At 21.8% G+C, this 24,619-nt stretch overlaps 7 protein-coding genes and 1 non-coding gene across 8 annotated transcripts; 5 read left to right on the forward strand and 3 right to left on the reverse strand.

The window, feature by feature from the left end:
• Positions 1 to 536: 536 nt before the first annotated feature.
• Positions 537 to 3,005, reverse strand: PBANKA_0703800 (conserved Plasmodium protein, unknown function; the record flags this gene model as incomplete). Its single annotated transcript, XM_034563937.1, has 3 exons — positions 537 to 2,744; positions 2,845 to 2,883; positions 2,997 to 3,005. The coding sequence occupies 3 exons, from the start codon at positions 3,003 to 3,005 to the stop codon at positions 537 to 539; spliced, it is 2,256 nt and encodes a 751-aa protein (XP_034420784.1).
• Positions 3,006 to 5,828: 2,823 nt separating this feature from the next.
• PBANKA_0703900 (receptor for activated c kinase, putative) lies at positions 5,829 to 7,371 on the forward strand (the record flags this gene model as incomplete). Its single annotated transcript, XM_034563938.1, has 2 exons — positions 5,829 to 5,955; positions 6,530 to 7,371. The coding sequence occupies 2 exons, from the start codon at positions 5,829 to 5,831 to the stop codon at positions 7,369 to 7,371; spliced, it is 969 nt and encodes a 322-aa protein (XP_034420785.1).
• PBANKA_0703910 lies at positions 6,344 to 6,434 on the forward strand. Its single transcript, XR_002688165.1, has one exon. It is a non-coding gene; the product is annotated as a small nucleolar RNA snoR05 (small nucleolar RNA).
• Positions 7,372 to 8,159: 788 nt separating the features above from the next.
• PBANKA_0704000 (SNARE protein, putative) lies at positions 8,160 to 8,984 on the forward strand (the record flags this gene model as incomplete). Its single annotated transcript, XM_034563939.1, has 1 exon — positions 8,160 to 8,984. One exon carries the CDS (start codon positions 8,160 to 8,162, stop codon positions 8,982 to 8,984), a length of 825 nt encoding a protein of 274 aa, XP_034420786.1.
• Positions 8,985 to 9,943: 959 nt separating this feature from the next.
• On the reverse strand, positions 9,944 to 13,600 carry PBANKA_0704100 (ubiquitin conjugation factor E4 B, putative; the record flags this gene model as incomplete). The annotated part of the gene is made up of 1 exon (XM_034563940.1): positions 9,944 to 13,600. The coding sequence occupies one exon, from the start codon at positions 13,598 to 13,600 to the stop codon at positions 9,944 to 9,946; it is 3,657 nt and encodes a 1,218-aa protein (XP_034420787.1).
• Positions 13,601 to 15,792: 2,192 nt separating this feature from the next.
• PBANKA_0704200 (dehydrodolichyl diphosphate synthetase, putative) lies at positions 15,793 to 17,727 on the forward strand (the record flags this gene model as incomplete). Its single annotated transcript, XM_034563942.1, has 8 exons — positions 15,793 to 15,806; positions 15,912 to 15,967; positions 16,092 to 16,183; positions 16,374 to 16,516; positions 16,654 to 16,770; positions 16,929 to 17,180; positions 17,310 to 17,412; positions 17,584 to 17,727. 8 exons carry the CDS (start codon positions 15,793 to 15,795, stop codon positions 17,725 to 17,727), a joined length of 921 nt encoding a protein of 306 aa, XP_034420788.1.
• Positions 17,728 to 18,246: 519 nt separating this feature from the next.
• Positions 18,247 to 19,371, reverse strand: PBANKA_0704300 (SPRY domain, putative; the record flags this gene model as incomplete). The annotated part of the gene is made up of 1 exon (XM_034563943.1): positions 18,247 to 19,371. The coding sequence occupies one exon, from the start codon at positions 19,369 to 19,371 to the stop codon at positions 18,247 to 18,249; it is 1,125 nt and encodes a 374-aa protein (XP_034420789.1).
• A 1,998-nt stretch (positions 19,372 to 21,369) lies between these two features.
• PBANKA_0704400 (alpha/beta hydrolase, putative) lies at positions 21,370 to 22,683 on the forward strand (the record flags this gene model as incomplete). The annotated part of the gene is made up of 1 exon (XM_034563944.1): positions 21,370 to 22,683. The coding sequence occupies one exon, from the start codon at positions 21,370 to 21,372 to the stop codon at positions 22,681 to 22,683; it is 1,314 nt and encodes a 437-aa protein (XP_034420790.1).
• Positions 22,684 to 24,619: the final 1,936 nt, after the last annotated feature.

Raw genomic sequence — 24,619 nt, forward strand, 5'->3', positions numbered from 1 at the left:
CCTTTCCCTAAAATTTCTTCTATTTTTTGCAAATATGCTCAGTAACGTATCATAAATATTTCTTCTTTTTTGAAACCTTTTCAAATAAACTTTATTTTTGTCTCTATTTGTTTATAAAATTTCACATGCAAAAAATTTATACACTTTCACGTGTTTACCATTTTTTTCATAAATAGTTTGTCAAAACTAAATAAGATATTTGATAAAAAAAAAATTAATTTATAAAGTTAAAAATGGGTACAAAAAAGGGAAAGAAAACATATAGTAATATGTGCTACTATTATTTGCTACTAAAATGTGCACATATCCAAGCGTACATTTACAAATAAAAAAATTACAAAAAAAAATTAAATTAAATTAAATTAAATTAAATAAAATAAAATAAAATAAAATAAAGAGGTGAAAATGACATAATTGTGTGTGTAATACTATGTAAACAAATAAACGCATTCCAAACTGACATTTAACAAGGTATATATATTTCTCAAACTGTTTTATTTGGATTTATTTCTTCAAAAAATATATTTTTCGAAATGCTATTTTTTGTTTTTTTTCAAATAGTTTTGTAAATTATTAATTCTTTGTTCAATGTCATTAAGTGACGTATTTGATATATTTGGTCCTTTCAAATAATTAATATTAATTTTATTTTGATTTTTAGTTTCAATAATTTTATTATTATTATTTCTGTTGCTATAATTGTCTTTCTCACTTCCTCCACTCGTACTATCAAAAGGTATATCACAATAAACATGTGGTTTTGATATTAAAATATTATTTCGTTTTTTTAATTTTTCTAATTCCTGTTTAAAATTTTCTTTAAGATCAGATTGTATAACTTTTTTTAAATTTGATAAATATCTATTATTTTTATCATTATTATTATTATTATTGTCATCTATTGAGTTTGTTTCGTTTTTTGTTATATGATTAATGCATGTTTTTGATTTTTCACTAGTTTGTCTTTCTTTCCATTTTAAAGTTGTTCCCCAATTATTATTTTTTTTATTTTTGTCTTTTTCTTCATTTTTTAGATATACGTTTTCTTTTTCAACGGTTTTGTTTGCCTTTTTTCCCGATTTTTTTTTTTTTTTTTTTTTTTTCTCATTTTGAAAATATTTTTTTATTTTATTAATAGAACTCGAACTATTACAGTCTTCTTCTAATTTTATATTATCACTGTCGTATTCTTTTATTAAATTATTATAAGTCCCTCTTTTTATATCACTCTTAATATCCATATAATCATTTTCCACTAATTGATTAACATTCTCGATGTGAGGATAATACATTATATTTTTTTCGACTTTATTTTTTTTATCTAGTTTATCCAGATTCTCATTTTCCAAAATATTATTTTCATTCGGAATATATTTGCTAAATTTTGTTTCGACATTTTTTATATTTCTTCGAATAACATAATTTTTTTTATTACTATATTTATTACTACTAGCTTTCCCACTATTTTGATAAGCATATGGAGAAGTGTATTTTTTGCTTAGAACTTTTTGATGATAAGCATCATTATATATATCAAATGTGTTTTTATTTACTTTAATAGTATTCGTTTTTTCAATGTTTTTATATTTTTTCATAATTAAATTACTATGAATGCTACTACAGCTTCTATGTTTATTTCCATATTCTAATCCATTTAAAAAATTATTCTTCAATATTGTTTTTTCATTTCTTTGATGTAAAATGTTTTCTTTCGAGTTGTTGTATTTATTTATGTCCTTTTCTATTATACTATTAATATGACTAGACATACGATTCATGTTTTTACTATTTGAAATAAGATGTCTTTTTAATTCAAATTTAGATGCTGAAGAATAACTTCTATTCGAAATAAAAGTTTCTTTTTTTTCTCCTTTTTCACTACATATATTTTTAGGATTTTTATACAAATTCAAATTATACAAAGAATGTTCATATCGATCATTTCGATATTTATCACTATTACCATCATAATTTTTACTATTTAAAGATTTTTTATTGTTATCAAAAATTTCCCCACAAGAATATACCTTTTCAATAGGCTTTATAGTATGAATTATTTTTTTATTTCCATTTTCTTTTTCAATTTTTGTCCATTTTCCTTTCGATCCAGCAATCCCTTTACTAATTATTCCATTATATATTTCATAATTATCATCTTTTTTATTATCAAACCATAAATTTTTTCTATCAACTATTCTTTTTCCTTTATGAATATCATGATTAATACTTCGAATCGAATCACTTTTAAAACAACTGTTATACCCATATGATTGTCTACGCACACGGGAGTTATTATTATTGTTATTATAATTGTTATATATGAGAGGAGTGCCTGATCTGTTAAAACTATTTTGCCTATTTTTATGATTAAAACTGTTATCTGTAAATACTACATTTTCATTAAGTCCTATATCCATATTGTTATTGTAATTTTTTAATGAATAACCTCTTTTTTCATGATTTAAAAAAAAAATTATTTCATCTCTTTTTAAAACTTTATCATTTTCAATCACATTTTGTAATCTTATTATTTTTCGTCTTAAATATTTTATTTCTATAATATAATTTAATTCTTTATTTTTATAATTTTTTATTTCTTTTCTCAATTTACAAATATATGCTTTTAGTTGTTCTTTTTTCAAATATTTTATTTCATTATGATAAGTTTTAAAATCGTCATATTCTGAACTCATCGCACACGAAATAAGATCCAGACAATTTGGCTTTTCTATATTATAACTTAACTATAAAAAAAATAATAATGTAAAATTATTTCAAATATATATATTAATTATGTATATACAAATATAATATATGTATTAATGTTGAAAAACATTTCGTAACCTCATTCTTCATTTGTCTAAATAATTCTTTGGCCGATTCCTTAAAAAAAACAAAAGAATAAAATATGTTCATATCTTATCATAGGATTATAAAAAAAAAAAAAAAAAAATAGTAAAAACGCAACAAAAATTATATATTTTGTTCTTTATTACCTTGGCCATTTTTATTTATAAAACACAAAAAAATTGAAAAGATGCTCTTTTGAGATTAAAAAAAATTTATATATAAAACATATTATTTCATTATAATATTTCATGTTGAATATGTTAACCAATTTGTATAAAATTTTGTCTTTAGCATTTTTTTTGTGTAATTTTAAAAGGCATATTATAAAAAATGATAAACAAATGGGAAAAAACAAAAAAATTGTATCAAATCATATACAATGTGTAAATGAAAAAATGTATGCATACAAGCAAAATGGTGGCATAGGGGAAAATACTGAATGAATGGAAATAAAAAAAAAAAAATGTGCTATCAAAAATTGTAACTAAATATTACGATACGTATTAAATTCGATACATTTTTAATACTTAAAAAAAATATATATATATAATATATATAATCGGAATGATTCATCTTAGTTTTATAGTTAAAATGTCTTATTTTAAATCTTTGATATATTAAGGAGCATATTATATTATTATCAAAATGATAAAATAACGCATTTGCGCTTAAATTTCACTTATTACACATTAAAAAATAAATAATAAAGGGAATAAAAAAGAAATAAAAAAATAAAAGCGAAACAAAAGATATATAATATACGGTATATTACTCTCTAATATAGATTTCTTAAGTTTATTTTATTATTCCCTTTGTACTAAATAATAAGCCTTATATTTGAAAATGTATATTGCCAATTTTGGCTTATCTAAAAAGCTGCTAATTTCAATAAGTCATGATATATAAATTAAAATGGAAAAATTATGGAAAAGACACAATTTAATTAAAAAATAATTAAAACTTTTATAAAATGTGTCATATGTATATCAGAGTATTATAAAAAAAAAATAAAAGGAACGCCTGTATATATTATAATTAGAGGAAAGATTATTTGTATTTCCTATATTTTTTTTAAACATGTTTTAATCTATCATATATTAAAAGTTACTAATATTGATACTATATATGTGTGTATACATAGTGGCCAATTCTGCAATTTTTCAATACAAGTTTGAAAATAAAAAAAATGTGTAAATAATCGACTCAGGATATATTATTTAAATCGTCACACTTTTACGATAATTTTATTTTTTATTTTTCAAAAAATTTCTTCTTATTTAAAATTGTGTATTATTTAAATAACTGCATACACCAAAATAAAAAAACACATTGATATCATTTGTACAGGAATCATATATTAGCAAATTGTATTTGTGTTTACTAAAGTTAAATGAGTTTACACTTTTAAAAAAAACAAACGAATTAACCATCATATCATTTTTATGCCTATGTAGAGTAATAATATATATATTAAGCTAAAGAAATATTAAAGGGGTACAATTTTATATCTTTCTATTAAATGGTAAAACTTGAAAATTGTTATAAACGCTTATATTGGCCTTAAAAAAATTAATAGATATAAATATTCCATAAAATATATATTTTTTAATTTTATGTATTACAAAACAGCTATTTTTTTTAATATTAACTAAAATTATATATTTCAAAGAAGGCTGCAGTTGGAAAAAATACTGAAAAAATAATGCATATTTCACTTATATATATAATAATAAGCTTATAAATTATATTTGTAAAAGTATTTCCTTTTATATATATAATATAACTATTAAATATATTATGAAAAAACAGGTTTAATACACCTTTGGCGAATTTTATATACGTAGTAATTTACTTCGCCCCTTTATGAATCCAACTCCACCCCTTAAAGCTCTATAGGGAAATAATTTATTAACTATGCAGAAAAATTAAATATCCATATAATATATTTGTATATTTTTTAGCGTCCCAATGAAAAAATATTATAATAAAAATTTTCGGGATTTTTTTTCATACACAATAATACGAAAAAAATAAAACTATATAATGAATGCGCCTTAGTAGGTTTCAACATCCATTTTTTTTTGAGTTATTACATATAAAAATTATATAATAAAATATTATATATATATATTATATAATTAGCGTATGTATATATGATACCTCTGTAAAAATTTATATTTTATATAGGTGTATTAACCATTATATACATGATATATTTAATTGTATATATAGTAATTTATGTACATATATTACTTAAAATCGTATAACATGTATATAGAACTAAATAACCAAAAGCCTTTATAATTAATTTTTTTTGTGGTGGAGGTATTTTATGTAGTGAATATAAAATGCATATTTATATGTATATATAATAATTTATTTGTTTTATAAGATTAAAAATACGAAACGCAAAAATATACCCTTTATTTGGTATAAGAAAAAAATATATTTTTTAATATTATTTTTGTTTTATATTTAAAACATTAATTATTATTATTACTATTTTCCTCCGAGTTTTTATAAAATTCAAAAGGTATAGAAAAAACAAACTATTTATGAAATAATAGTGATTTGTATATATATATATATATATGTAAATGTAATTATATGTTAGTAAATTTATAGGAAATATACAAGTGATCTTGTGAGTTATACATGATATATGATTGATACAATTATACATTATTTATATACATTTTTCAAATATAATAAAAGTTTGCATAACATTATTTTGTATTAAATGCTCTTAAATCGTATAAAATACATTTTTCTTTTTTCAATTATTATATGATCACATCATACGCTTTTACTCTTTTATATTACATATATTAATATATGAACAAGTCAGAAATTTTATTAATTTCCATTGCCCTATATGCAATAATATATATAGAAAAAATATTATCATATATATTTATATACAATTAACAAAATTAATTTTTATAGATAAATCATTGTCAAGTATAATTTTTAAGATTATGGATAACATAAAAGAAGCACAAGTAATATTAAAGGGGGTATTAGAAGGAGGACATAGTGATTGGGTTACCTCTGTTTCGACCCCCACAGACGCCAAATTAAAAACGGTCGTTAGCGCTTCAAGAGGTAATTTATATATATAAAAAAAAACATTCGTAATATATATTTTTCTTTTAACATATATGTACATGTAAATACATAGAAAGAATAACATAAAAGTTTGCTTAACAAGCTATACTAGAATATCCTTCTTTATTATGTTTGTATTATTTATACAACTAAAAAAATAGCAAAAAGGGAAATATTTTTATTTATATGCAATTTAAAATAATTATACCTTTTTCGATTTCTTTAAATCTTATTCTTGAAAAAAAAACGAAGTTATATCTTTTTTTTTTTATGCACATTTTCCCTTTCGTATTATAAAAATGCAATTATATTGCTCATATATATAATCAATCTGTGTATATATATATAATTACTATTATTATTTAAAAGCTTTTATAAAATTTTCATTATAATGATGACAACGCTAATCCCAGCTCACTCTGACATTTATAATAATGAAGAGATCAATAGCATACAATTTTAATTCTGATTAATGAAAAAAAAAAGTGTACATAATATTATAATCGAATGCGTTATCTCCAATAGCTTGTTTATTTTTTACTTTTTACCATTTTCTTTCTCCTTTACTCAGACAAAAAATTAATCGTGTGGAATATAAACCCAGATGACGAGTCAGGAGAAATTGGAACAGCCAAAAAGTCTTTAACAGGACACTCACAAGCAATTAGTGATGTATCCATATCATCAGATGGTTTATTTGCTTTGTCTGGTTCATGGGATAATTCAATTCGTTTGTGGGATTTATCATTAGGAGAAACAATTCGATCATTTATTGGGCACACATCTGATGTTTTTAGTGTATCATTTAGTCCAGATAATAGACAAATTGTATCAGCTAGCCGTGATAAAACAATTAAATTATGGAATACTTTAGCTCAATGTAAATATACAATAACAGAGCAACAACACACTGATTGGATTACATGTGTTAGATTTTCCCCATCACCAAAGCAAGCTATTATTGTATCATGCGGATGGGATAAATTAGTTAAAGTATGGAATTTAAAAAATTGTGATTTAAATAAAAACTTAGAAGCTCATACTGGTGTATTAAATACTGTTACTATATCCCCAGATGGATCATTATGTGCATCAGGGGGTAAAGATGGTGTAGCTAAATTATGGGACGTAAATGAAGGTAAACATTTATATTCATTGGAAACAGGTTGTACTATAAATTCTCTTTGTTTTTCTCCTTGTGATTATTGGTTATGTGCAGCTACAGATAGATTTATAAGAATATGGAATTTAGAAAGCAAATTAATTATTGCTGAAATATATCCAGTTAAACAATATAAAGTTGGGTTACCATGGTGTACATCAATTACATGGTCAGCTAATGGTCAATTTTTATTCTGTGGATCCACTGATGGAAATGTATATGTTTATGAAATTAAAAAGCAAGCCATTTAATAAATAATTATAAAAAAAAATGTGTTATGAAAAATTCACGTTTTTTTTTTTATTTCACTATTTATCCTTTTTCTTTATCTATATATTTTTTATATCATTTTTGAATATATGCATAATATGATAATAAACTTAGACTTTATCATTTTATATATAAGTTAATTTAAAAAATTATACTTTTAACAAAATTATAAATTATTTCATGATAGATTTTATCACCAACAACGGGGGGTGTATATACTGACGAATGTCGTTTTGTGTTGAAAATTAAATACATATCCCAATGATAAATTTAAAATGTATTATACATATTTGTAAAAATCGAAACATAATATATGAATTTTTTTAAACAAAAAATTGGATATATGTTTATAAAATAAATTTAGTAAAAAAATTCCAATTTTTAAAGCCATAACTTTACCACATAATTATTCATTATTTAATTTATATCTTTATTTATCTTTTTGTATATTTAAAAATATGTATATAAAGAATAAAGTTTCTGTGAAGGAAAAATGTATTTGCATATTATGCAATAGCAAATAATTATCTTATTTAGCTACTATTTTATTTTTTTATATTATATATAGTATGTGAATATTTCTCAGGAAATATAATACATTTACATTTTTTATTTCCAATGTAAAAAATATTAATAACACATCCCCACCCCCAAAATTAAGGATAGCTTATTCTTTATATTTATATATCCATATATATATATTTTCTTAAATCCTTATGAATGCTGGAAAAAGAAATAACAAATTTCCAAAAATAAAAATATCACCAAAATGTACATAATTTCAGATGGCGATGCGGAATACTCTAATAGCTTATACACTGAAGAAATAGAAAGCAAAACAAATAGTGAAAAACAATCGATTTATCATGAAAATGGTTATGAAAGTAGTGATGAAAATTTAATAGATGGTGAAAATGAAATCGAAGTATTTCTTTATGTTTGTACAGCATTAATAGATAATGCTGAGATATTAGTAAAAAGCAGTTTTTTTGATAGAGATCTAGATATATCAGCTGATTATATAATAAAAAAAATTTTAGTTGCTACAAAAAAAAAAATTAATAATTGTAATAAAAAAATACTTAACTGGGATAATCGAACTATATATTTTATAATTTGTAATGAAAAAAAATTAGCTTTTTTTTTAATTGGGTTGGATACAAAAGCATATTTTAAAAATTATGTTTTTGAATTTTTAAAAAAATTAGAAATATGTATAAAATCAGATTTATTTTATAACCAAAATTATAATACAAATAATATAAACCCACCCAAGTTATATACCATGGAGTCTTATATGAGGAAGACACTCAGAAATTTAAACAAATGTTGTAAAGATGAAAAAATATTAGCAGTTAAACAAAAATTAAATAAAATAAATTCTGTCATGAATAATCATATAGACAAATTGTATGAGTCCAGAGGAAACATCAAAGCATTACAATATAAAACTGAAGATATGTCAAAAAATACTTTAAATTTTGCTCAAAATAGCAAAAAATTAAAAAGATTCATGTTTTTTAAATATTGGAAAACCTATGCATTTTTAGCTTGCTTTGTTCTTGTCGGATTTAAGATATATCGGTCTCTTTGATTTCAACTTTCGCAAATATATACATATACACACACTTAGATATATATATATATATGTTTTTTTTAAGTACCTGGCATGTCACTCATTTTCTTGAATTAGGCAAGACTACACAAATTAGCACACACAGACACTGTCATGTTACATGCCTATGTTTTTTTTTATTTGTTTCATACTTGTATTACCTACATATTTGGTTTTTCATTTTTAATACCACAATAATTTTTTGTTAGTTTAAAACGCATATATTTTTTAGTTTTCCATATATTCATTTTTTTTTTTGACTTGATTTTATTTGATTTTAATACATACACTTTTTTTAGAGAGCTAGCCATTTAACATAGGAAATGGTTATTTAAAAAAAAAAAATATCTTCATAAAATATAGCTATTTAATGCACACTTAATAATTTCGTTCACAAATATTATCATTGAACTTTTCGAATTTAAAGCGAGGTAAATAATTTGAGCATAAAATTTATTATTAGCTAGCGTATTTCTACATATATAAAGTTTATGATATATGCACTTCTCAATATGCATATAGATTAAAAAAAACAATGTCAATAATAAAAAAAATAGCTGCTTCCTAAATGCAACTATACTTTAAAATAAATCAGTCATTTAGCATAAACTGAATAAATAAAAATAATACAATAAAACGGGAATAATAACATAATATAGTGTATCAAAACATAGGCACATATTGCCATTTGTTGCAAAAATCGGGGAAGCGCATATATTCTAAAATTTGTTATCTCATTAATGCCAAGCGCAATAAAACTTCCTATTTATAATGCACAAAATTGAGGCGTAATAATATAGCCTTATGTGTGCATATTTTTCATGAAGATATAAAATCTTTTAATATTCATATAACACACCTACGCAACTTAGAATATGATTTTGGTGTTTTATTTCATTTATATTCATCATAATTTGTAATAAATTTAAATATTCAAGCTAATCAAATTCATTTTTGTTAATATTAGAATCTGTCTCTTCCTTTTTTTCGGCTCCTTCATTTGGATCCATATCTGCATCAAGATCAACATTTTTTTTTTTTTTTTTTTTCATTTTTTCTTCTTTCAGCTTATTAACATAATTTTGTATTTCTTCCTTCAATTCTGACATAGGAATTAATTGCTCTTTTGAAAGAGGAGCTCTATTAAATGGATCATTGGGTTCACTCATTAAATGCCTTTCAATATTCTTCCTATCTATAACAATACCAGATGTTGGTAATAAAACTGGATCAAACATTATATCTTGTAAAATAGGATCTAAAAATTTCTCTGGTATATCACTTGTATCGTCAAATAATTCAACTTCATCTTTCATATCAATAATATTTTGACAAAATAATTTAAATTTGTTTAAATCTTCTTTATTTAATAAGCTTTCTCTTTTACATATATAATATGCTTTGTTAAAAATTTCTTGTTTATAATATCTACCTTCATTAGCTATTTCTTTTATTAATAAATCTTGGTAATTTTTTTCTAAATTTAATAAATATAGATATGATTCTACTATACTGGTTAACCATAATTGAGGTCTGAAATTATATTGCTCCATATTCTTTACTTTTATATTTAAACTTTTATGCCCTACTAAATAATCAAAATAACAATTTAAACAAGTAACTATTTGAGTTAATATAGTATTTGACGTTACAATGTTTATTGGATAATTTTTGCATAATAAATTTAAAAATACACAAGATTCATAACAATATGTTATTATCATTTTTGTTTTAGTTGCTAAATTTGACATGCTTTCATTATGTATATCTGATCCACCTCCACTTCCGTTATTTTCGCTTTCTTCATTATATTCTCCATTTTCATAATTCATATTCAAACCATTTCCATAATGGTCTCGTGCTTCATCAAATTCATTTAATACATCATCTTCTTCTACATCTTCACCATCTATTAGATTTCTATTTCGTCTATCTATATTATTACTTTGATTATAAATTCCTTCTTCATTTTGTGAATTTCCATTTCCACTTCTCTCTACTCTAATTGTACTAGAACCCGTTCTTGATGTCTCTTTAGTTTTTTTTTTATTTTCTCTCCTTTTTATTTCTGACAAATATGAAACAACTTCTTCAACCAAAAAGTTTACATCATTTAATAACAAATGAATTAAATGTACAAACAAATTATTATTATTTATAATTAATTGGGTAAATTGGTTTACATATATCTTATTAAAAAAAAAACTATTAAAATTCTCAACAATTCGCAAACGAGTTTGCATTCTTTCTGTATACTCTCCTTTTTGTGATGAAATAAACACATTTGTTAATGATTTGATAATATATTTTTTTGTTAAATCTGATTCTTCAATTATAGATTTTAAACTATCTGATTTATATAAATAAGTAAATGTTTTAGGAGCTGATTCACATCTTAAATGGATACTTTTTATATGTTTTTCACTAAGCATTGTAAAAATTGTAAGCGCTAAAAATAAATCTAAATTTATATATGACATAAAGGTTTCATGATGTTGTGTTTTAAATGTATCTAACTCGTATAATAAAAATATTATTTCAAATATATCACTTAAAAAAAATGTTGGAATTATAGAAAATTGTGGAGATGCACATAAATTGTTTTCAGAGTTAGTAGCTCCATTTTCTCTTTCCAATTCATCAGCATTTCTTGTATTTCCACTTCTATCATTATTAGATGCGTCTTCTTCAGTTGTATTGGGTTCTATATTAGTTCCTGTGTTTCTATGGCTATATGATTTACATATTTCATTATTTGATTCATTGGGAGGTGGGCAAGCTTTCAGAACTAGGTGAGAATATTTTCCTTTATGTTCATCCAAATATGATTTCATAGATGCATCTAAATTACCATCACGGTCATATAAATAAACTACATTTAAAATATAACTCATACATAAATTCAAAAATTTGAATAAAAGTTGAGCAAAACGAGAATTGTATAAAAATATTTTCCATGTATGTATATTCATATAATAAATATTTTTATCCTTAGCATTGGAAACACCATGAACTATTCTAATAAATTCATCTATCGAAGGTTTAAGGAAAACACTTAGAGCTTTATATGCCATCCAAAATATACAAGTAATAAATTTAGGTTCTTTTTTAAAACTTTCAAAATTTTTTACTTTATTTTTAATTTTTTCAACATTGGATATTTCTTCAAACGAAGATTGATTAGTTATATTTTTTAAAATAAATCCTGAAAATGGATCATCTCTTAAAAAAAAATACAAATCTAAATCATTGATTTTGTTAATAGTTATAGGCTCACATAAACATAATAATATCCATAAAATGTTTAAGCAAAAACCATATGAATTTTCTCCCAATAATTTTAAAAATAAACCATATGAATTATCTAAAGATTGTGGATAAGTAGAATAGTGATACATTATTTTGGTTTTTTTTTCATTCGATATTAATATACAATTTAACCATAGCAAAACCCTTTTTTTGCTTTCATTACTACCTTTTAATAAATTTTTAATTATTTCGACACAATTTTCTAAAATCCAATTTGTATCTCCTCTTAATACAGTATAAATATTTTTCAAACTAGCCAATGTCATTTTATTTAAACTATTTGTTGTATTATTATAAAAATATTTATACATTGCAATTTCTTCTTTATTTTTTATATTTGGCATAGTTATTATTGTTGGTGATATAAGTCTACCTAATAAACTATTTAATTGTAAATTATAACCACATCCCCCAATTTCTTTATCATTACTACTTTTTCCATTTTTATTAAATCCATATATTTTGTTTGATTCATTTCCATCCACTTGATCACTTACATTAATATTATTAACTTCTTTTTCATTGTCCATTTTTTCTTCTTCATCTTTTTGAGAATCTTCAATTTTGAAATGAGATTGATATAAAATAGTATCCTTTACTCTATCCTTCAAATTAAGATATAAAAATATCGATTTATTATTAACAACCAAATCAGCTAATTGCTTAAAACTTGATATAAATTTTAAAAGTACTGCTACATCATTTTTAGGATATATTAAATTTCTAGAATTTAAATTTTCTAAAATTATATCTATTATTGGATTAAAAAATTTATTTAATTGTTTATTATTTTCATTCTCACTTTTATCATTTTCTTCAATTGCAGACAATAATTTTTTTAAAAATCTTGATGTACAAGATCCTTTTAGAAATTCATAAAATACGTTTATTCTTTCTTTATATGATATTTTTGCATTTGGATAAACATCTAAATTTTCTAAATATATAATTGTACTATTTATTATTTGATCTAATATCTCATTTGTTATATTTTCTATAGATTTATATTCTATATTTAAACTTTTAAAAAAATGTTTGTCTTGTAATCGAACAGAACAAGAGCATAAATAACTTAAACAGTTTTTTTTTTGTTTGTGCAAACTTGCTATTTTATGTATTAATATAAAATATAAGTTATCTACTTTAAAATATAATTCATCATTATTTTCTTTTAATTCATTTTCATATGACTCAAGATGAGATTTAGTATTATTTCCCCCTTCCTTTTTTAAACATATTTGAAACGTATTTTGAATTAAGTTGTCTTCTTTCACAATGTCCAACATTATTTTTTATTCATGCGTTCATATATATATTTATATATTTATATATTTATATATTTATATACTTATATAATTATATATTTATATACTTACATATTTATATAGTTATATATTTATATACTTATAACTTATATACTTATATAATTATATATTTACATATGCACTCCCTTACCCCGACTTAGTTTCACTCAAATAGATATGTACTATATCGTTGTGTGCATACCTCTGTCTTTCCTTTACAACGTATATATTTATATTTATATATATACACTTGTGATAAGTTCGGAATAAAAAATAGCAAATATATTTAACTAATTAAAAGGGTATATTTAAATAAACACTATACTTATGTGTGCATTTTTTTTATTTCTTTTTATGCGGTTCCCTTCATTGAAACACTTTCAAAAAAATATGTTTATTTTTATCTTGTTTCTTTATTGATTTATTTCATCATTATATATTGTTTTGTTCGTTTTTTTTTGATTCATAATATCCGTATAGATATATAATTAAACTTGTTAAATTAAAAAACATAAATAATAATATTATGTATACAAAAAAATATAAATTAATTTACAAAAATTGTAAAATAAAATAAAAGAAAATAAAAGAAATGGCATACTATTACAAAAATTACAACATTCCAATGCCTAAATTTAACGCTATTTCATTTTTTTTTAATTTACATTTTTTTTAATTCGTTTTCCTCCTATATAATATGCATATCCAGTTCATATTTATTTCTATTTTTTTGTTAATATATTTTCCTATCTTATTTATAGTTATAATAATATATTATTGCAATCCCCCTGTTATATTTAATAGGGTTATTTTTTTAAATATAATAAATAACGGTTAAGTTTAATATGTATATATGTGCGTAGATATGCGTATAATATATTGCAAATAAATAAGTATAAACTATTTATTTACCTTACACAATGCAATATATAAAATATTTTCACAATAAAAATTATATGGAAAAAAATAGATATCTACATTTGTGTATTTCCTTATCATTTTTTTTCTCTCATATCTTTCTATATTCTTATAATTACAATTTTCATACAAAAATAAAATGCAATCAAATAAATAAAAATTTATATTATATGACTTTTAATACCATAGGAAATGCAAGTACACACATGCAAGTATATTGAAACCAGCTGAATAGTTTAATCGACCTTGGTCATACTTATAATATATCAGGTATAAATATTTCAGGCATTTCATATATACATATTTATAAAATGGAAAATATACACAACTAATCTATAAAGGGGAATTGCGTATTTGAACAAGTTGATAAAACTATTTTTTTTTAATATTTTTATTTATCATATTTTTATCCTAATATACAATTTATTTTTAATCTTTATTTTCATTCATAATTTGACTTAACTAAAAGAAACTAGATCTTTTTTTATTTTATATGTACAGGTCATATATATAAAAATATATGTGAATGTAATATAACAAAGTACAAAACAATATGAACATTAATGCCAAAATCTGTCTATCTTATATTCAATTAAGCTCAATATATTTTAATAATGAGAAAAAAAAACGAATTTTTTTTATCCAATCCTTTTATCATATCTCTATTATTTTACAAACATATTATGCTTAAGAAAAATTGTATATATATGGATATTGGGGAAAATCGAAAGTTACATTTTCTACTTAATTTACTAAAAATATATTCCCATTTATTCTCCAGGGTTTATATATTTTAAAACTAAAGGTAATGCTATTATTATTAAAAAAATTCAAATGAACCCCTCCAAAAAATATAATACACTTTTGTTTCATTGTAAATAGCAACCCCCCCTTACAACTAAGAAATGCCATTCATTTATTTATTCTTTTGCTTAGTTTACTTTCTAACAAAATGAATGTATATTATAGGCATATATAATAAGAAAAATATATGGGATACCCATGCATCCATTCTTTGATATTCTTAACTCTGCTCATATTCAAAATTTGCGCTTTTTTAATTTGATATATTATATAAAAATATTTTTTAATATTATATACACACTTATATTTATCCATACTATATTTATATAACTAAAATAAATATACCCATTTAGAATATTAATAAAATGTTAGATCATATTGCCTTATTATTTTTTTTATCCATATTTTCCATCTATAGGAAATATAAAGAGTGAATATAATAGTTTAGAAAAATGGCTCTCAATATGTAATAAGAATATGCTTATACAAAAACAGAAAAAAAAATTCATAATTAAACGATATATAATTTGATGCTTTAATATACCTATAAATATATTTTTTTTATTTTTAGAATTGAAAGAATAATAGCTTCACTTTTACGCAAGTATACCAATATTAAACATTTATGTAAACTAAACAAAAAGAAAACCATTGATAAAACATGGAAACATTTTCATATATCCTGTATGTTTTTTCATACGTTCTTTTTGCATTTTACTTATTATATCTTTATTATTTTTATATATTGAAGCGATTATCATGGATGGAAATAGGCGATTTGCAAAACAAATGGGGTTGCACACATCCATAGGGCATTACTTGGGATCTAAAAATTTGATACATGTTATTTTACATATATACATAAAATATATCTTTCTATCGATCTGATTTATCGATGTCTATGTGTTAAATTCAGATGGCTATGTTTCACCTGTTTATTTACATAAATGGAAAAACAATTTAAAAAAAAATATATATATATACCCCTACGTGCGTATATTCGCACATTTATTTTCTTATTTTATTTAAATAGATTATAGAAATATGTATCCAATTAAATATAAAGATTTTATCAGTTTTCGCATTTTCCTTACTAAACTATAATAGAAGTCCAGAAGAAATTCATATTCTTTTTTACCTAAATCTTTTTTTTTTGATAAATGAAGAATATTTTTTGTAAGTTTAAAATGGAAAGTAAAATTGATAAATTCGTAAATAGTTAGCCATTCTCAAAAATGCCTTTTTAGATATAGTTTTTTTTTTTTTGTAAATCACTAAATATTTATATTCTTAAATATATATCATTTTAATAGAAAGTTTGTTAAACAAAATAAAATACGAATAAGAATTATCGGGAATTTGTCTTATATCAATGAAGCATATAGAGAAATCATACATAATACTGAAGAAAAAACAAAACACCATGACAAGTAGAAACTTAAAAAACAGACAGCATCCAATGATCATGCCAATATATATATATATATATATATATGCAATATTAAAATATGGATCAAATAATAATTTATTTCGATCGATAAAATCCTCAAATAAATTATGTATATAACCTTTTCTGTTTTTTTTATAGTCTTATACTCAATATATTTTTTTCATACACAAGTCGAAACGAAATGAACCTATGTAAAATAAATCCCAATTTATATTTTGACTCTTATAAGGATTTACTAAAAAAACGAAACATTAATTATGCCTGTGCAAATTCGAACAATTCGGATAAAAAAAATATTCAAATAAATCCTAAAATAAAAAATACACAAATTTCTCAAGTGCAATGCAATTGCGGAAAAGTTTGTTCTTTAGATGAAAATCAAATTAAAATGTACAGAATAAATAAAAGCTAAAAAATATATATAATTAACACTATGCATATTTTTATAATTCCTATTCTACTCTTTTTACGCTTACTATATTTTTTCTTATTTTTTCTATTATTTCTCCCAACACTTAGATTAAATTACCATAATAAGTTGCTAACTTCCGATATACCCCCCCCAGATATTTTAATAAGAACATCAGGTGAACAAAGATTGTCCGATTTTTTGTTATATCAGGTTAAACGATAACAAAAAAAATACATTATTTCATATTAATATTAATGTCTACATTTATAAGTGTAACATGTTTGTCTTATATATTTCTATTAATTTATGATCATTTGCAACAATGTACATGTCGAAAATTTTCTATCCCATTCCTTTTTATTTGTTTGATTATTTTTCTAGATATCGGAATTTACCGAAATATACTTTATTGATGATTACTGGCCATTATTTAATTTTTTGAAATTTACATACGTGATCTTGCATTACACAATTTTTCGAACATCAAAAAAATTTTTTTCGTATTCAAATCCTTGCCAACACTAGGTTTTTTTTTATTCAAAAACCAAATCTCTATTATATAATTTTTAAGAAAACTTTTTTAATATTTAAAAAAAATAGTTTTGTTATTAAATATAATTGTACATTCATAAATAAGGTATATTAAAAAATAATGGTGAACAATAAAACAATTGGGACGAGTAATAAATCGATACAGAAACAAGTTTACAAACACGCAATGGTACATCCAAACATATATACACAATGCATATATATTATATAGAGCCTATTTTATAATAATAATACAATAAAAAATAAAAAAACGAAGAATAAAATAAATTAAAAAAAGACATGAGGAATATTACAAAGGAATTATAAACGGGTTGTAAAATGGGATATATCCTAAAAATATATATTAAATTGTTTGATTATCAAAATTAATATGTGTGTATCCTGCCCCATACAAAATAAATAATAGTAATAAAATATGACCATATTAAGAAAAACATGAACAATTCAGGTATTTTATTATTATTTATTTTATTTTATCTCTTCGTGTTTTTTTTACAAAATAATTGGAGGGTCCATATATATACATGGCACATAATCATTTAAATGACGATATGTAAATTTTGGCCCTAAATTAATTTTAGCAGAAGCTCCCATATATAAGCTAACTGATGGATGATAAAATCCTTCATAAATATCAATAAATGCGTTTTTTTTTATTTGACCATTTAAGGAAAAAAATATAAAAGAGCCATAATTTTTCTTTAATATAGGTGGGTTTTTTGGATCGCATAAAATTCCATTTTGTAAATATTCATAAAGTTTTTTATCTGATCGTGGATCAAAAGTATAACTATTCTTATTCTTTAAGTTAATGTAACATCCAATTATATCACCAACGTTAATAGGCTCCATACAATCATAACTTATTGAATTATTAAATATTTTCCCATTTTTACTATTAACACAATAACTATATTTATCAGTTCCTATTGGATAATCATATCTCATATATCTACAAGCAAATCCAACTCTTACATATGGGTTTACTTTTAAAATTGTATCTTTATAACCCAAGAAATTAGATTTATGTACAGGCTCTTCAATTTTTATTTCATAATACCACTTACCTACATCCGCCCCATTATTAACAAAAACACTAGACCATCCTTTATCTCCATAACATGTAAGCTTATCACTACTTAAACTAATACAGCTATCTTTATATTTCGTTGAAAATGTTACATTGTTTTTATTTCGGTATTTTCTATAATCGATATAATATTTATAATTTTCCTTTTTTAATTCTTTCGATTCTTCTAGAATATTAATATTACCCCTTTTCGTATACTCATTATTACTACTATTTCCAGTCTTATCGGCTTTATCATTATTTTTATTTGAATTATCTGCATTTTTTTCGTGCCCTGATTCGTCAATATTATTTAAACATTGATTTTTATTGTCTTTTTCCATATTTTTAACATATTCATTTTCGTCTCCATTTTGATGCATTTTTTGTATCTCTGATTTGCCTTCATCTAATGCCTCAATTTTTCTTTTTTTATTAAACCTATTAATATCATTTGTTTCATTTTTTTCATCTATGTCTTTTATGCTAGTGTTACTGTATTCTGCACTTTTATTTGTTGTTACAGAATTTTCCTTATTTTGTTCCATTTTAATAGTTAAATCATTATTATTCTTTGATCTAACTTTTTATTGCTTGATGTACTACCTTTTTGTGTGTATTGCCTTTAATTTTAATATATTTTTAGCTATTTTTTCTTTTAATCATGATAGGTCTTAATATATTGCATAATTTACATAATATATTTTTTATTTTTTGGGGTAAGCAATTTTATACCCTTAACGATTTTCTCAATAATTATTTCATAAAATTTTGTTGATAAGTCATACATAATTTAATTTTTATGTTAAAAGTTTTAAATCCTTATTTCTTTACTCTCTTATTCGGTACATTTGTTTAAAAAGTTAACCTTTCTGCCAAATATAAATACACATGTATTTTACACATATAATATATATCTTAAAAAAAAACTTATAATGTATGGAATAGAATTGAGATATATGTATATAATTCTCTGGATTATATTTCAAAAAATTAAAATATATTATTCTTAGTTTTTTCATTTTTTCACAATACTCGACTGTGAATATAAAATAAGTTATAATTTTATAATATGCAAAAATTACGATTTCCTTACTATAAAAGTAGGGATTGGCCCATAAGATATATTTACACAATGCACCAATTGTTCCAAATATAAATAAAAAAAATATAAAATAAAATAACAATAATAATAATAATAATAAAACATGAACAAAGAATAACTTTAAGAACATAAAATTAAAACCATCACTTTTTACTAAAAATTGCCAAAAAGTTAAGCATCGAGAAAAAAACAAAACTTTAATAAAAATAAAAGCCTATAAAATATTTTCCTTTTTATGCTATAAGTGTTATTTATTTAAAATTTTCATGGTGTTATTTAGAATTTAAACGACATATTTCGAGCACTAGGACTAATATAAGTTTTGGAATACACAATCTCAAATTTCTTACATTTATATACACATCATATATAACACTGTGTGCATACATATTTTAGCACATTTCCCTGACTCTAAAATGTGAAATATATATAATCTTCTTCGATGTGATTAGGCAAATATTAAATGCATTTTATTCATATTCCTTTTCCCATTTTTGTTTTTCTTTTCCATTGAATTAGGCAGGCGCCATATAGCACTGAACTATTTTACCATTAAGCCATATACTAATATTGCTTATATACTATGTATTTTATTCTGCTATTTTAAATTTTGCTATCCCGTTATTTATTTTACTTTATTACTATATATTTCATTGTTTAGTTTATTATACTAATATTATATTTTTTTAATTATTCATAAAATTATTCCTTATATTAAGTGTGCAATTGGATATTTTGTTTTCGACAAAAAATATGGTTTAATTTCATGGATATTATTTCCCCTATTTTTTATTTTATTAGTATATTTGTAAAAAAACGATAAACGAAAATATACACATTTATTTTCCCCACTTATTTCCCACACTTATTTGTTAATTAAAATTTTATTTTTATAATTATAATTTTTTTTTTAATTGTCAAATTAATTTGCAATTGTTAATTATATATTTACACATTTAAACAGTTAGATATATTATACTTGTAAAACAGCATAAATTAAAAAAAATAGAAAATTTAAAAGAGTAAATTTTTCATCACATTTTATTTATTATATATCTTAGCCCGATAATTTATATGCTAATTATATATTTTTAATATATATACACATATTATTTCATTCAATTGTTTATGTAGATTTGTTTAAAAACATGTTTAATTAAAACTTATAATTTTTTTTATGTATTTGTTTTCATAGAGTGTTTAATTATCTTTTCCTCGCCTTAATTGCTCAATGCTTATCTAAGCAACAAACATTTCATATCAATAAATGAGAAAATACAATATATGTATATATATAGTGAAAATTATGAAAATTTGTTTGGTAAATTATATAAGTTAAGGTAATTTTAATCATCCCCACAAATAAGTTTCCAACCCCAATACAACGTTAATACTTTTGATATTAAACAAAAAAAAAGTGAAAAAAAACAATTCTCAAAATATGCCACGACGATACAAAGTTGAAATAAAAGACAATAATAGTGACATATTAGAAGAATTAGAGATCCAAAAAATGAAGAAAGACAATTGTAGAAATGAAAGCGAAATAAACGAAAAGAATGAAAATGAAATAAGCGAAAATAATAGCATAAATGAAAAACGAACTTACAAAACAATTTTTAAAAATATAATTTCACCAAAAAATGATAATATGCCCTATGATGCAAATGATTGGAATGATAAAAAAAAAAAAAAAAAAAAAAAAACGAACAAGAATGAAAATGAAAATGAAACAGCGAAAGATAAAAATAATAATGATGATGAAAAGTTTATTACATATAAAATACCAAAATATTTAAGGAAAAGAAACATTAAATGCCCATTTATATATAAACAAGTATTTTATGGAAAATATGGCATAGTGAACTATGATTTACAGGGAATCAATAAAGAAACATTAGTTATAACCTTTCATGGGTTGAATGGTACTAACTTAACATTTTTAGAAATTCAAAAAATATTAATTCGATATAAATTTCAAGTTCTTAATTTTGATTTATATGGACACGGATTATCGGCATGCCCAAAATATAATCATAGAAACAAAACATATGGAATTGATTTCTTTTTATCTCAAACTGAAGAATTATTAACTCATTTAAATTTATTAAACAGAAATTTTTATTTAATTGGCTTTTCTATGGGGTGTATTATTGCTACTAATTTTGCAAAAAAATATATTAAACAAGTAAAAAAAATTATTTTAATATCACCTGTTGGGGCTTTAGAAAAAAAACCCTTTTTGGTAAAATTATTAAAATTTTTCCCGTGCATAATTAACATATCCTCTTTCTTTATGTTACCATATCTTATTTCAAAACGAAATTTCAAAAAAAAAAAAACAAACATTGCCAACGATATGAATTCAGAAGATGAGGCATCTTATTATATGTATAATCGAATAATGTGGCAAGCTTTTGCTAAAAAAAATATTACTCATTCTATTTTAGGATGTATTAATAACTTAAAAATGTGGAGTTCCCATGAAATATTTAAAGAAGTTGGTCTTCATAATATACCAGTTTTGATTTTATGTGGAGATAAAGATAATATATGTAGTGTGCATGTACTTAAAAATACATCTAAGCTTTTTGCTAATTCTCATCTTATAATATTTAAAAATGCTTCGCATCTAGTTCTTGTGGATAAAAGCAAAGAAATTAATTCATGTGTTCTTATATTTTTCCTATCCTCAAATAATACAAATTTGAAAGCATGCCAACATATGTTTCCAGTTGGTAATATAGAAACATAAATTTTTTTATAAATAGGCAAATTTTATTTGAAGTTATTTATTTTATATGTTCTTTTGGGAATTGTTTTTTTAAACACTATTTTTATACAAATATTATAAGGATAATTAATGAAATAATATCCCTTTTATTTTTATTATAATAATTTACATAAAATATTTTCTTAATTTGTTTTTTTATACAAAATATATGTTTTATTATGCTGAGGATGCATACTATTATACTCTGTATTTTTTTTTGCTTCTTTTAAAAAAATACCTATTTACATAAATCACATATTTTAATATATTATGATATATCTTATTGTTTTAATGAGTAATTTGATGTTTTGGGTATTTATCAATTTAATTTATATTTTTTGTGTTTTTCAAAATGATGCTGTAAAAAATTTACGATACATAATAATATATAAATACTATATATATTAGAATTTTTCTCATAAATTTTTTTTTATATGATATCAAATTAGATTTGAGGGGATTACAAAAAACTCATTTTTCAATTTTTTTTTTATAATTTCATTTTTCAATTTATTTATCTTAATCTGTGTTTTTTGAAAATAACAATGAAATTAAAAGAGTATAAACATACAGTATATTTTGCATGATGTGTATTATGACAATTTTTTTGAAGGTGTACTTATATTATTCCATAGAATTATGAGTAAAAAAGTATAAATAAAGAATTTTTGTATAATTTTTACAGTTACAACATATATTCAAAGCATATTAAAAAATATCTTTTTCATTTTTGTATTATTTCATCTTTTAAGCACAAATAATTTATTCAAATGCATAATTTGCAGGACAGTATTAAATGCGTCTATAACAGCCATTATACACGATTGTATATAAATAAATAGACATTAAAATGTTTTTTTATCGAATATAAACAGGTTATAACACTATTAGCACATGTTATATGTGAATTTGTTTAAAGGATATATAGTATATACATATGGGCGTGTGTATTGGTGTACTCCTTTTGACAGTTACAACAGTAGAACAGTAAATAATACTTTCCTCAATAATATTAAATAAATATTTATTTGGGTATATTTTCCTATTAAAATATATAACATTGTTTTATATTCAACATGCCTATGTAACTACTTACATGAATATATGTACATATAAATAAAAATGTATACTGGCTTAATTGTAATAATTTTGTAATAAGCCTTTTCAATGCTTATTTTATTATAATTTTTTTTTTCCTTAACAATATGGGAATTTATATTATTCTATTTGTTTGGCAATATTTTAATTTTAATAAAAACCGTATATGCATATACAAGTATTCCATTTATAAACATATTTATAAATATATACATGCATTTATTTATGACATTGTATACCGTTTCCTGCTTATTTTTACTTTTCCAGTTTATATAAAATTTGTTCTAAATTTTTTTTAAATAAAACATGAAAAAAATATGTACTCCAAACACTTTCATAGCTATGTACGCATTTAATAAATGGAAAAAAAAAAGTATATATATATAATATATTAATATAGCATACCACAAAATAAATGCCTCTAAGTTATATTTGAAAAAATTAAAAAACTAAAACCCATATTTTACATGTGATAAATAATTTTTCATTTATAAGCATATTTCCTTATTGTGAAGAAAAAAAAAAAAACTTTTATCATTAAGAAAAATTTATAGTTAATTTTACAAAAATTTATTATTTAAGATATGTAAAATTATACTTTTATTTATACATAAAACTGCATATATAAGTAAATATTATATGTATAAAATACTTATATATATATAATAAATTATCTAAGGCTATTTTTATATTTTCCTTGTAATAATTTATTTATTATATATATTCAACAAACTTCCTATCCATTACTATTCTACAATATTATATATATTTTTTTTAAATGTATTTGATCATAATATAGCTTATACATTTTTTTTCTACA

The sequence above is a fragment of the Plasmodium berghei genome, assembly GCF_900002375.2.
Source record: "Plasmodium berghei ANKA genome assembly, chromosome: 7".
Taxonomy (NCBI): Eukaryota; Apicomplexa; class Aconoidasida; order Haemosporida; family Plasmodiidae; genus Plasmodium; species Plasmodium berghei.